The sequence below is a fragment of the Zonotrichia albicollis genome, chromosome 1, assembly GCF_047830755.1.
Source record: "Zonotrichia albicollis isolate bZonAlb1 chromosome 1, bZonAlb1.hap1, whole genome shotgun sequence".
In the NCBI taxonomy this organism is placed as follows: domain Eukaryota; kingdom Metazoa; phylum Chordata; class Aves; order Passeriformes; family Passerellidae; genus Zonotrichia; species Zonotrichia albicollis.
In genome coordinates this window covers 132,803,405-132,817,547 of record NC_133819.1, presented here as the reverse complement: position 1 = coordinate 132,817,547, position 14,143 = coordinate 132,803,405, and the positions used below count along the sequence as shown (strand labels likewise).

The following is a 14,143-nucleotide window of genomic DNA, read 5'->3' as shown; positions in this document are numbered from 1 at the left end:
GAAAATGTTAACTGCTGAAAAAGGAGTTTGAAAGACAGCTTTATGCTCTGGCAGTACTAGTGGTGATCTTAGTTGAGGTTTTGAAAAAACTTTAATAGCTTTTTTAAAACTGGGTTGTTGGATCTCTGACTTGTAAGTGGAATGTAATTTTAAATGATTGCCTTCATGAATGCAAACAAGCTTTCTGACAGTATATTTCAAGATACTAATAATGAAGACAGTTGCATAATGGGAGCCCTTTCCTGCAATTTGAAAATAATGGCAAACTTACTGTGTGAGATGAAAAAGAAGTATGGTGCTAAGCTTGTTTTACTGGCATATTGTGAATCTCTGTTTCTTTGATTACAGCTGTTATTGCTGGCGGAGTTATTGGTTTTCTTTTTGCAATCTTCCTTATCCTGCTGCTGGTGTATCGCATGAGAAAGAAGGATGAAGGCAGTTACGACCTTGGTGAACGGAAACCATCCTGTGCTGCCTATCAAAAGGCACCAACTAAGGAGTTTTATGCATAAAATTCCTATTTAGTGTCTCTATTTATGAGATCACTGAACTTTTTTAAATAAAGCTTTTGCATAGAATAATGAAGTTTTTTTTTTTCATTAAAGAGCCGTTATGGCACCTTTATGATAAAACCCCATTGTATTTAAAACTTTTCACATATTCGTTTAAAAATGTAAAATTAAAACTTAACATTTGCAGTGTTCTGTGAATAACAGTGGCAAAGCATTATTTTATAAAACCATTGATGTTCACTGAATGATTTTTAAAACTTTATGCATAAATATAAAATAATGAAAATTATTGTTTTATCCTATGGTTCAATGAAAGTTGTTTAATTTTGGTCAGCATGTCTCAGATTGATCTTACAAGTTAGTTTTTATTTCATTAATTTATCTGTTTCCAAAAAAGGCCTTTTTGTAGTTGTCATGGTGCAATTTGTCTTCAGATAATTCAGATAACAGTAACTTTTAGTGTAAATGTAATTTTTCAGCTATGTAAACTTCAACCTCCACTTTGTATAAATTTAAGTGTCAGAATATCAATTTTACACTTTGCATTGTTTCTCAGCTTACCTGTAGCTTCAGTGAGATTTGTAACAGCAATTAATGTGTAAAATTGGATTATTACTACAAACTGTATAGTCATATTCTTACTAAACAAATCTCCTGTAAGGAAGATTTGTAGTAAGCTACTGACGAACTTAAGCAAACCCAAAGACTCTAACAGTATTTTGAGAAGTTGCTGCAGATTTCTATGGCCACTGTATTTGTTAATTATTTGCAATTTGAAGGTACAAGTAGAGGTTTAAATTTTTGTTCTTTAAAAATGCATTTAAGTTGTAAACGTCTTTAAAGCCTTTGAAGTGCCTATGATTATATGTGACTCGTTGCAGACTGGTGTTAATGAGTATATAACAGTAAAAGAAAATGTTGGTATTTTATAAGCACAGACAATTCTAATGGTAACTTTTGTAGTCTTACATGGATAGACATAATTGTAATTTGGGAACATAAACACTACTGAATAAATCATGTGGCCTAATACTGAGAATTCTATTGTGATATACTTTTGTATGATTTTCATTTTATGTCTGTTTGCTCATGTTTTAATGTCACAGAGTACATCTAGTAGATCTTAAAAATCCAGACCAAAAAAGAAAGGCTGTTGATGAGGGTGATCCTCACACCAGATTTACTGCTAAGGTGGCAGAGCGAAGTGGGATGTTTTAGTCTTGCATCTGGTGTATTAGCTGTGAGACATTTGACTTCTGCATTGTGTTTAATGGCAGTGTTGACACAGGCCTGTTCTTCCTGCAAATGTTGTTTTCCCTACTGTAAATTTCAGAGGAGTACCCCAGTTCATTTACTGTGTGTATTTGTTTTTTATTTGTTGGTCGCGTTTGTTTTTTCCCGGTCCCTTTGAAAAATTTTGGTTTGTTCTGCTCAGACTCCAGCAGAAGAGTTGAGACAAGTGGAATGTCTTCATAAGAGAAGAAAGAAATATTCTGAGTAGAAGAGAGAAGTGTCTGTTGCTTAGACCTTAGATAGGTGCTGGATAGAGGGACACAGGGAGAAGACGACAGTCTGCCTCCTTATATTATGCTTTGTAACAGACAAATGGCTTCGTCTTCTGCTCTGCTGACCTCCTGGTTTTTTATTTTTGAGATTCCCAAAATACAGGTGTTCAGGATGTCAAGCTGAAGTGCTTTTCAGAAATGGCAATGTATTGTAAATAAGATCTGGTAGCTCTTCAGATAAGAGTTGTGCAGCTTTTATTTGTTGCTGTCCCAAGTTCAGTGGTCATTTAGGAACCAACGAATGCTATCCTGTGCTAAAATATTTAATATATTGCTTTTTACTTAACTGGCAAGTTTTTCAAAGCCATACAAGTTCAGCAAGTAAAAACAGGGTAAGAATTTAACAGGTATATCTTGTGCAATATTTAGTGAACTTCAATTAGTAAAATAACTGCTTGAAATAACTGTGCCAAGAAAAGAAAATTTCTGGCAAATGCTGTGCCACTGCTGTAAAATAAAGCATTTGTTAAAGTGCCAAAATAAAGTCTACTATGCCTAAACTAATACTTTATTTGTATAGTCTGACATCCAGTTTTTTGAAGCCCACTTTGCTTAAAGTAGTAGATCTGAATTTCTTTCAAGGGTGCAATGAATATTGCTGTAAGTATAGCTATAAATATTAAACACCAGATAAGCTGTCTTCTTGTTCATAAGCAAATTGATAATAAGTAGTGTTTTGATTTTATTTATGTATGTTAGACTGCCTCTATATCTACTGTACAGGCCACTTTATCCAACATAGACATCTGTTGTAATTATGCAGACTAGCAAATATTATGCTTGTCTAGTTCCTCCTGCATCTGTTTACAAACAGAAGCAAAGGTAAATTTTCAGCTTTATTTCACCATTCGCCTTTTTTTTCCTGCACATTCATTATCCACTCTGTTATATGCAGAAGAGGTTTAGTGCTTCAGCTGTGTGCATGGAACTGAAATGTTGCAGTCTTCCCACCCTCCCTAACAAAAACCTGAAACCTTTGAACATGCAGTAGGTGTGTTAATAGGATTTATCATCTCATGATCTCTTTGCTTTTCTGTTTTCAGTGCCAAACCATACTATTAGGGAAAAATTCTAACAGTTATCATCTTAGTTACAAACATAACTTCAGTTTTCATCAGTCTGATGCAGACACTGCACTCCCAGCAATGCTGTTCAGAAGAAATTGGCAACCCAATGTGTGTCTCTTATGCTGAGGCTTCCTAGCACGAGTTGGTCTTTGGTTTCCTTTCCCTTTTGTTCTCTGCTTCCTGGATGTGTTTTAGCAATACTCTGGCTGCTGGTGGATGTTGCTGGGCAGCTGGCAGTCTGGGTGCCAGGCTCTGGTGCTGCGCCACCTGCCCTCAGCTAGCCATGGCTTTTCCTAGAGACCCTTGGCTCTGCTCTGCCAGAGCCACTCTAGCAGCTCTGGAATTCCTCAGCAATCTGATACAGTGTCTCCTTGTGATTGATAAGCTCTAGTGTTTATCAAAGTGTCATTTTGCTTTGATTTACCCTGGGTTATAAATTGTTACTTCCTCTTCGATTCTTAGTAAAAGAAGCCAAATAGAACTAGTGTAAAGCTTACGTGAAAGAAGGCTCTCACCTCTGCTGTATTCGTGGCAAAATAACTTCAGAAGTTGGTACATGGTTCCTCTGCTTGCCAGCTTTATGAGTGAATTGTAGCTCTTCGTTATAAGCTGCGTAGCTAGTTTTTTCTTCACTTTGAGCATTGCACTTCACTGAAATAGGATAAATTAAAATAAAAATGGTTCTCTTGCATCTCCTAACAAGAGAGTAACTTTGACTAGTTGTTCTGTTTTTTTTTACTTAAAGCTATGTATGGAAGGGATGGTGACTAGTTGTTCTGTTTTTTTTTTACTTAAAGCTATGTATGGAAGGGATGGTGAAGTGCAGTCTTAAATGACAGATACTATTCTTCAGCAACATATGGAGTACAGGAAGCTTTTGTAAGGAAACAAGTACCCAGATAAATATTAAATAAAAGCTATTGGAGTGAGGCAGATTATGTATTATGCTGGGTATTTATTTATTTTGCTTAAGTAAGCAAGGGAGGAGGAATCCAAAGAGGAAAGCTCTGTGTGAAAACCATTATTCTTATAGGTGGAAATCATGTAGCAATTTTTTTTAGACTTTAGCACTTGCTTAATCATAATTTCCTTTAAGGAAATACTTGCTGTCCACTTTTAATGAGCATTAATATTAATTTTGTTACACTTAAACTCTGGTCTGTGTATCCCAGAGCTTTGAACTTTGGTGCGAAAGCTCCGTGCTGGGAACCTTTAGAGTATTGCCTTTCCAAAACTTCCATGAGGCTGAGCGAACACAACTTTGCTCTACAGTTCATCTGAGAAAAGACACAGCTAGTACACCACTCCCTGGCATGTCTTCTGCTTCTGGGATGGTTCATGGCTGGAGCAGGAGAGGGGAGTGCTGACATGTGCATTTGATTTCCTCACAGCTCTCAGGCTGACCAGGCACTGGGTTCAGCTGCGTGGGTGGGAGTGGGGGATCAGTAACCCAACCCTGCCAGGGGAAAAAAGATGCTTTGCTGAGGTTTCTTCTTCTGTGAAGTAAAGTAAGTTGTGTATTTTTTGCTTTGAAATCAAATAAATGATAAAATTTAAGCTCAGTAGAGCTAGAAATGGAGATGTTGGTGCCTGCCCTGGCCCTTGTGAACCAATTTCACATGCGCATCAGATGTGCCAAGTAGCTGCTTACGTGGGTGGAAATCTGAAAATCCCTCTGTGTACTTGAAGTACCTGAGTTTACTTTATAGCAGGAATGAGGGGGAGGGGACAGGGCTCCTTTAAAACTGCAGACATTAACTGGGGGTGAGTGGAAAGAAGGCAGGAAGAGAAACTGTCCTGACAGCCCTTGTTTTCCACTGAAAGTTATAAGGCATTTTGTTTTCTTGAGCTGTTCCCACTGCACTGGAATTGTCCTTCACAGAGAGAATCTGTAGGCAGGAGAGCGAGCAGGTGCTGGTGTCACACCCTGACAGACGCTCCTGGGTGCAGACAGCTTCCCAGCACAGCAGGGAATGTCTCCCATCACAGCTTCTGCTCGTGGCTCTACCCTGGAATTCTGGCTACAGCAAAGCAGGTGAAGGACCTGCAGAGTTGACCCTGCCCATATCCTGCTGCCTGCACAAGGTGCTGGGAGGCTGGCAGGAGGCTGTGGTTGGGGTGCTGGGCTGCACATGGAAGGCTCTGGGTTGCCTGGTCCCTGGGAGGTGGGAAGAAAGGGATGAGATGTGCAACAGGGGCTTTGCTGTTGAGACATGCTGTGCCTATTGAAGCACCTTTCCATTTCTTTCCCATGCTTGGAAGATGTCATACTTTCACTACATCGGACTCTTGATACATCTTTTGGTGGCATAGCTTGCACAACTCTTTAGTTTTTTAATTCAAATTGCAGCTTTAAATCTGTAGATGTAATAGATTTGTAGAATGCTGTAGTTTTACTGAGGCTGGGCGCCTCTGTCTCTCATGACTAAAGGTCAGGTCCAAAGAATTCCTCCATCCTGGCAGTTCAGCCCTGGCCTGGAATGAGAGGAAGTAGGAATGTTTGTGAAAAACTTCCAGAAAAATATTGCAAAACCTGTAATAGTTTGTTGAAAATAAACAGAGCCCAAGTTCTCTGTAGGGGGTGACTTTAATTAATTTAGATTTCTTTGGGGCATTATGCAAGTTTTTTTCCCATGGATTTTTATTTGATGAATGCAGAGGAAGCTTCTGATATTTTTCTATGTTTAATCCAAGCGCTGACGTATAAGGAACAATAATTCCACCAGGCAACCTACTTGAAGTTTATCTAGTGGTGGGAAACTAAGCTCAGTGGAGGAAAAAGCTCTGTGTCCTAGTTACCCACCCACCTTGTATGGCCATATGTAGTCCTGGAGAGTAAACAAAGTTTGGTACCCATTTTCCTAAGTTCCTGTGGTGGAATGGCAGCTTTTTCTAAACACTGCAGGTCCCCAAAGGATACCAAAGAGAAACGAGAACAGACTTTCTTTTTGATGTTTTTGTGTCATAACCCATAATACTAACACCCATCTCCTTCCTACTCCCCTTTCTAAGTATAGCAGCAGGGAGAAGTCAAAAACCATCACACTAAATGGTACTGAAAGAATGTAAAACAGCCCAAAGTGCAGTTTTCATCATTCATCCCCATAATTTTCAATACCACAGAGCAAACACAAGAGTCTCTTATGAAAGGAACAGAAGCAGAGCATGTGCTTTCTTCTGGAGCAGCCCACAGTGCCAGATGAGTTACTGCTGACGTGGGAAAAGTCTCAGATGGCAGAGGGAAGGGCTCACTCCTGCTCAGACCAAAAAGCCTGAATGAAGGACCCTGCCTTGCTGTATTGCCTCACTGCCAGGCTGGCAGCTCTGCCACTTCTGTGCTGGTGAGCCAAGATTTCAGGAGCAGTTCTAGTGAGTCTTCATGATCTGAGCTCCATCCTGCAGAAAAACCTTCCCTGAGAATCACTGTAAACTTAAATTATTGACTACAATCAAAGCAGCAGCTAGATACTTGTTTTAAATAATCAGCTTTCACCCTGTTTTGCATTTGCTCAGATATTTTCCTACAGAAAATTTATTTTTATTGGCTGGTAAACAAGATGGCTTGTTAACTCACAGTTTATTTAATCTTTACACTAAATTTTACTCTGCAGTAGTACAGACTATTTTCATACTTACACCATTAAAAAGCTTAACTTCCATTTTTTATATTTTATTTTTTCCATTCTGTTATGTTAAAATAGTAAATATTTATTTACCAGCTAATTCAGTTTATGGCTTTTATTTGTTTCAACTTGCTTTTCAATGTAAATTGAGAATTCATTATGAATACATGAAATTAGCACTTCTTATAAAATAAAATACATTAGGCCCATCAGAACAAAGATAAGCAAAACTATTTTGACTATAAAGCAAATTGTGCAATTATTGTAATTTATTTATTACACAGAAGCACTTCTGCTAGTTACTGAATTGAGTAATTCTAATCACAATGTCTGTTATTTAGAACCAGCAACTCTCAATCTGTCTTCTCTTTTTATCATAAGCAGGAGAAGTAGAAGCTTTCCTCTTTTTCAGCTTCTAAGTGGTTTTATAAAAAAAACCCCAAAAAAACCCAAAACTGAAAAAAATATACCTACAGAAGAGCTATCAAAGTGTCTAAAATTTTCTTTTATCATCTCAAAAATCAGTTACAGGTGCCCAGCCATGTGACTTCTCCCAGTTCATGGTTTGATTTTTGTAAAAGCTCTAGCAATAGAAATCATAACTTTTTCTCATCCAGTCTGTCCTTTTTATCATACACTTTCAGCTACTAAAAGCCAAGCAGAATTTTACTTCAGCCTCTCCTAATGGGACTTTTAATGCAGATTCTGAAATTCCATAGACTTATTCACCTCTGGCTCTTCTAAGAAATGCTGTACCTGTTCTTAAAGAAGCAAGATGTTATTTTAGACAATCTTTCAGTTTATAGAATTTGCATTTTTCAGCGTTTATCAAAACTTTCAAACCATGATCAGACAGACTTTGCAAATTTGAATAGAAATCACACCACCTTCTATATATATACACCACGATCAGGAATCCAAAATTTTAGTTAGTCTTGGAACACATTAAATCTCTTGCAGAGTGACTTTTTTTTAAGTTTAAATGATTAATGTGTGACTTTAACAGCCTGTTCGGGGTCTTGAAGTTAAACCTAGAATGAGATATTGGTGAAGCTAGGTCTCAAGGCATGAATCCACACATTGTGTCTGTGCTCAAAACGTATCACAAAACAAAGCACCCTCACTTCTGAGCCTGTTCAGATGATAACAAGCTATTTTAGCACGGAGTTTCTGTGCATCTGTCTAGTATCTGCCACTCCAAGAACATTTCCCTTCCCAGTAAAATGGCTGGCTGAAGCTTACTGAGAGAAATCACACTTCTACTCAGCCTCCCATCTGCCTGTAAGATGGAGGTTTCATGTTCACATCCTGTATGAACAGTAATGTGAACACATCCTGTGTGAACACTAATATGAACACTAATGTAATGTGTTCATAGAATCATGGGGTGGTTTGGATTAGAAGGGATGTTTAAGATTATCTAGTTCCAACACCCCTACCCTGGGCAGGGACCCCTTACACTAGACCAGGTTACTCAGAGCCCCGTCCTGGCCTTGAGCACCTCCAGTGATGGGCACGGGGGTCTGTTCAATACAGTTCAATTCAGGCCAAGTCCAGAAATAAAGCATGTATTTTATCTGCATTTTAAAAACTATCCATTAATTTAAACTTGTCTGGGACAAATATGGGTGGAATAAGTCAAATTTGGATTTTGAGTAATTTGAACCTGGAATTTATCCTCACTAAAATACTGAGAAGAATGAAGGTACCTAGCTCTAGGGAAGAGAGTTCTTGAGAGAAACTATAATTTAATTGCTGCATTGTAAGGAAAGCTCTTTGGGGCAGTATTTAATGTATTTTTAATGCAAATATGTGATAATTGATGTCAAGACATGCAAATACACTTGTATATAGCTGGACCCATTGCTACCTGAAAACTGAAAATCCGCAGGAATGAACAGGGCTCCTTGCATGTCTGGTTTTATATCAGGTGCCTGTGCTCTGTTTTCCCTCCATGGCAGCACAAGTCACACAGTTTATAAGGAGATTTGAGTGGGAACATGTTCCACCAATTTTTACCCAAATCCTGTCTGTGATATGGCAAACCCATTGCCCCTCTAAGAAAACATGTAGTAGTCTGCAGGAGAAATCACCCTGCCAGACTGTGTCTTTAGTAGCAAGTTTTGCTGCCAGAACTTTTGTGGGGTCATAAGCTGCAGACATTTTTATGTCCCTGGAGCACGTGTGTTCACCATGGCTTTTTGGAGATGCTGTATGCCCTCGCTGCAAGAGGCTGTAACAGCAGAAGGGCTTGCAGTTGCCAGGAGCGTGAATACAGTGGCATTTTGCTGCTGGCTATTTTGGCTGGTGTTATTCAGAGAGGAGACTTCACTTTGGCAGGAGAAGGCTCATTTTGCTGGCTTATATCAACTTTTGTTGGCTTATATCAGCAATGCAGAGAAACCTGAGGCAACCAAGGTTGACTTCTGACTGGGAACCTGCATTGTACTGGCCAGGTTGCAGCTATGATGTGTCCCAAGCAAGGAGCCCCTACCAACCCACTGCTGGCAGGTGTTCTCACCTGATGATCTGATCTTGATACCTGAAATAAGCAAGTCTCTGACACAACAGCAGAAAAGCAAACAGACCTGTGTAGAAAAATACATGTTTGAGGTACTTACTATTTTTCTTTCACAATGTCTCTGCTTTTTTCCTCTGTTCTGTGCTTTACTAGGATATATTTATTTGCTTCTAGGCTGCATAAATAGAGACATATAACTCATGATCAAACTTAAGTACTTCCTTCTACAAAGAACTGAAGAAAAATTACTCTTTGAAACTTGAGAGTAATTATTTTCAACTCCTTTGACTGAAAAAAAAAGAAGGGGAAATAAAAGCTGAAGTTTGCATTAATTAGCAATCCATTTTTACCTGTCTACAGTGCAAAGCAACAGAAAAAAGCTTTAAATGAAGAAAACATCTTGTAGTGATACTAAAATCCATTGTGAACTTAGAGGAGACTTTTGGGAGACTGAGTCAAAAAAAAAAAATGCTACGCTAAAGTAAATAAATGTCATAAAATGATAATTGAGAGCATACCCCTAAACAAGGGTAACTGGTATATTGGTAATTCTTCAGTCTGGTATAGTGTGCTGCCACTTCAAACACCTTTTGTATTTGGTCCTGTGCTGGCAGCTTTTCAAAGGAATCTCATACTTTCTTCCCTCCCCCTCTCTACTTTGCATAATAATTAGTATGTGAATATGCTTGTGATTTCTTCTTATTATTTTAATACAGTCACATTTTAGAGACTTCAATAAAGTTCGGAGGACAACCAAAGCAGTTCCTGCTCTGAAAGCCATACAGTCTAAATGGAGTGGAAAACCAAAGCACAGCAAAGTAGCATCATGTCACTCCCCCTTCTTTGCAGGGAGAAACCTTGTACCAAGCAATTTCCATCAGAAGAGATTCAGGAGCCGCTCAGGCAGTGACTGTTTTGTGCCTAACACCACACTCCACCAGTTGCTTCATATGCTGTACAATAGGAGGTGAAAAAATCCAACAGTAAGTAGTCTCTTATGTCCTCATTTTAGGTTGAATTGCCCTTTCCAGGAGCTAGGTACCAGATTATTCCTTGAAGCACCAAGTTTACAATCAGATGATTCTGATTATTATTGACATTCATATGTATCCAATCCCTATCTTTAATAATAAATTCTTTACTCTGACACTGTTTCTACCAGTATAATCACAGCAGTCTTGTACAAAAGATGCATCCATACAGAGCCCTTCAAGCACCTGATAGTCTTTATGAGTTCAAGAGTATGCAAGATGCATGACAAAGATGATTTCTGGATGGTGGGGCTGGGATCTTGCCCAATATAGTAGCCTATAAAGTTTGTGAAACTGATCACAAGACTCCTCAGCTCCAGACTCTCCCAGATTTACAATTACAGTCCTGAGTAGGGAAAACCAAGCAATCTGAAAGTCCTGAGGTTGTAAACAAATCTGTGTATTTAGTGAATAATGCAAAATGGAGAAAATCACGTAAGAGGTGGGTGTAAGGGAAATACCTTTCCTGAGGCTAAATGAATATTGATGTGTTTCAAACCTGTAAACAGATTTGTGCATGTTGCTGGCTGAAGAGGAGTGGAGCTCTAGGTTTTGCTGTTATGCCTCTTAACTTGCTTTTGCCACTCCTCTGGCAAGGACAGCAGAAGACTAAAGCACTGAGTTCTCTGCTCTCTGACCTGGGATTAATGACAGCTACACCAAGATATCTCTCTCCTTCTGACTATTTGATGAAGGAGAAAAAAAAGATGGCCTGACTCTCATCTTCTTGGTAGAGAAGGATTAACAAAGGAAGCTAATTAAGAAAAAATAATGAGAAACCAGTTGGGTGAAGTGATTTAATTGCTAGGGGAGCAAGTGAAAAGAAATCACTCTCATGAATCGATTTATATACTTTATATACTGCAAAAACAGTTTTACATGAGCTTGTTGATGAAGGCATGTCCTGTGTTCTCTTGCTGAAAGTGAAAAGGAAGGCTGTACATTGGTAGTTAACTTCAAGGTGTTGTGGGTGTAACAGCCAAACTTTGAGTATAGAATATTTTCTTGCATGACTTTCATATTTATTTGTGACATATTTATCACATTAATCACTGTATAATTTCATTCCAGAGGTACAGTACTAGATAGATACTTACAGCTTACAGGGTACTACATATAAAGAATATCCAGAATGTGCAGCTAAGAAGGAGCCAGACAGGAAAATATCTGACAGCCTTTTCCTTGTGTAATATTTTTGTTGAAGCAGTTGTTCTGTTACCCTCAATGGAATAGGACTCTTAAGGACTGTGGCAGTTTGAGAAATATGTTGTTTCATCCCACCAGCGTGCTCCCTGATCTGTATTGCAGAGCACAAGGTTCTAGCTGCAAAAACATACTGTTCAGATGCTGTACTGAAAAATACAAGTGAAAAAATACAAATGAGTCACCTCAAATACAGAGGTGGAGTCAGGTTGGCAGGATCAGCCATTATCTTATAATAATGTGTTTCAAACCCCTCCTCAAGGTACACACCCATGAAGCTCATTAGTGTAACAGTCATTTCACTGAGGCAGAAAGTTCATTAATATTGGAATACGGTGGTGAATATTAGAGGGAAATTCTTCAATGTCTTCCTACTACAGCAGCTTTTTGGAAATGCACCAAGGGCTTTGATCCTAAAAACCCTTACCTCTAAGCACCTGGGTAGTGCCATTGACTTAAACAGAATAAAATGAGAGCTTTAATTCAAGTGTTTGCAGATTAAGACCCATGTTTATATTTTAAGATCTTATCTACAGAAGAAATTGCACTCATTTACCTAAGTGTTTTATAAACACACCTTTATTTAAATGAGTGCAATGTTACTTCTGCAGGCGGCCACCATCTGAGGAGCAAGGGCCCTGCCACAGTTCCCAGGAGCATGAAGGCAGCAGGAAAGGCTCTCAGACAGCTGGAAAACATCAGTGAACTACACAAGCAAGAACTGCCATGCTCTCAAATAGTCAGAAGGATGCGGCCACTGTGCAGCCAGCAGGAAAGGCTCCTCATGCTTCACCCATTTTCCATGTGCCCTTGCACCAATATCACACATTCCCTGTAAAAGTACAATCATAGAATCATCACAGCATCACAGAATAGTTTGGGTTGGAAGAGATCTCAAAAACTGTCTCATTCCAATCTCCTGCCATGGGTAAGGACACCTTCCAGTAGATCACGTTGCCCAGCGCCCCATCCCACCTGGCACTGAATATTTCCAAGGATGGGGCATCCGCAACTTCTTTGGGAAGCAGCTTCGTCCAACGCCTCACCACCCCCACAGCCCCTCGCACCGAAGTTCTAAGTCCCCTGCAAGGCCCGCTGGTGACGGATGATGTTTTTCAGGCCCCCGGGCCTGGGCGGCAGCGGCCGGGCCGGGCCCGCCTGGCCTCGGGGCGGGCTGCGAGGCGCCAGGGTCGGGGACAGCGGCGGCTCCTGGGCGGCGGCCGGGCCCTCCCAGCCCGCGGCGGCTCCGCCTTCCCCGTCCGCAGCCGCCCGGGTCTCAGGGCTGTGCCGGAGCCGCCGCCCGATCTGCACGGGGAAGGTGCGTGTTTGCTCTGCCCGCTGCCTCATCCTCCTCCTTTTCCTCCTCCCCCTCGCCGCCGCACTAGGCGTTCCCCCGGGTTGCCGGCGCTCTCCGCCGGGCTGCAGCGCTTTTTCGGGAGGCTTCTGCTCCGGAGAAAGAGCACCTCGCCGCCATTCCCGGGCCCAGCCCCGGCTCCTTGTCCTGCGGTGGAACCGTGCAGCGTGGGCTGCCTTTCCCCACCCCGCAATGGGGCCTTCGCCCGCTGGGCCGCAGCCCCGGTGCTGCCGGCCCTGCCCGGGCTCGGCGGGCCGGAGCCCCCAGCCTGGTAGCGGGGCTCGGCCCCGCCTCGCTGTATCTGCTGCTCGCCGTTTGCTGCAGGGGTGACTGACCCCAGCATGTCGTACTTCAGGAGCGTGGATCCATTGGTGACACAGCAGAAAAAGATCTGGAGGTGCTTGTCGACAGCTGGCTGAACGTGAGCCAGCAGTGAGCCCAGCGGGCCAAGGAAGCCAATGGCATTCTGGCCTGTATCAGCGAGTGTGGCCAGCAGGAGCAGGGCAGGGATTGTCCCCCGGGACTCTGGTTAGGGGCACATCAAGCACTGCATCCACTTCTGGGCCCCTCAGTACAGGAAAGACATTGAGGGGCTGGAGAATGTCCGGAGAAGGGGCGGGAGCACAAGTCCCATGAGGAGCAGCTGAGGGAGCTGGGGGTGTCCAGCCTGGAGAAAAGAAGGCTCATGGGGACCTTATCATTCTCTACAACTACCTGAAAGGAGATTGTGGCCACATGGGGGTCAGTCCTGTTTCCCATGTAACAAGCGACAGGACAAGTGAACGTAGCCTAAACTGTGTCAGGGGAGTTTTAAGTTGGACATTGGGAGGAATGTCACAGAAAGAGTGATTAAACATTGGAATGGACTGCCCAGGAACAGGTGGAATCGCCATCCCCAGAGGTGTTTAAGGAAAGACTGGATGTGGCACTTTGTGCCAGGGTCTAGTTGATGTGATGTTAGGTCAGAGATTGTACTCAAAGATCTCAGATCTTTTCCAGCCTAATTGATTTTGTAATTCTATGAAACAAAATCTTTGCTCACCCACTTGTTCCTCTTAATTTAAAAACAAATATGTACTCAAAGTTGGCAGTCACATAGTGCTTGGGGGGTGCATTGTCAGTGTTAGGTAAAGTGTGATGCTCTGCCATGATCCTGAAGTGAGCAAAGTTGACAGCAGTCGCTGACCAAAAGCTAAAAAATATATAAATATTGTGAAAATAATATATAAAAATATTTAAAAACATATCAAGAAACATGAAAAAGATA

The 14,143-nt window shown here is 41.1% G+C and overlaps 2 protein-coding genes across 3 annotated transcripts in view; both read left to right on the top strand.

Moving 5' to 3' along the window:
* The window catches only part of SDC2 (syndecan 2), a 59,648-nt gene extending 57,786 nt beyond the window's left edge, over positions 1-1,862 (top strand). The window contains exon 5 of the mRNA XM_005479484.4: positions 349-1,862. Within this exon, the coding sequence (XP_005479541.1) occupies positions 349-512 (164 nt within the window). The 3' untranslated portion in view covers positions 513-1,862. The remainder of the gene's footprint in view (positions 1-348) is intronic.
* A 10,844-nt stretch (positions 1,863-12,706) lies between these two features.
* The window catches only part of CPQ (carboxypeptidase Q), a 148,523-nt gene continuing 147,086 nt past the window's right edge, over positions 12,707-14,143 (top strand). For both annotated transcript variants that reach the window (XR_012583124.1, XM_005479483.4), the window contains exon 1: positions 12,707-12,840. The gene's annotated coding sequence lies outside the window, so the exon portion shown is untranslated. The remainder of the gene's footprint in view (positions 12,841-14,143) is intronic.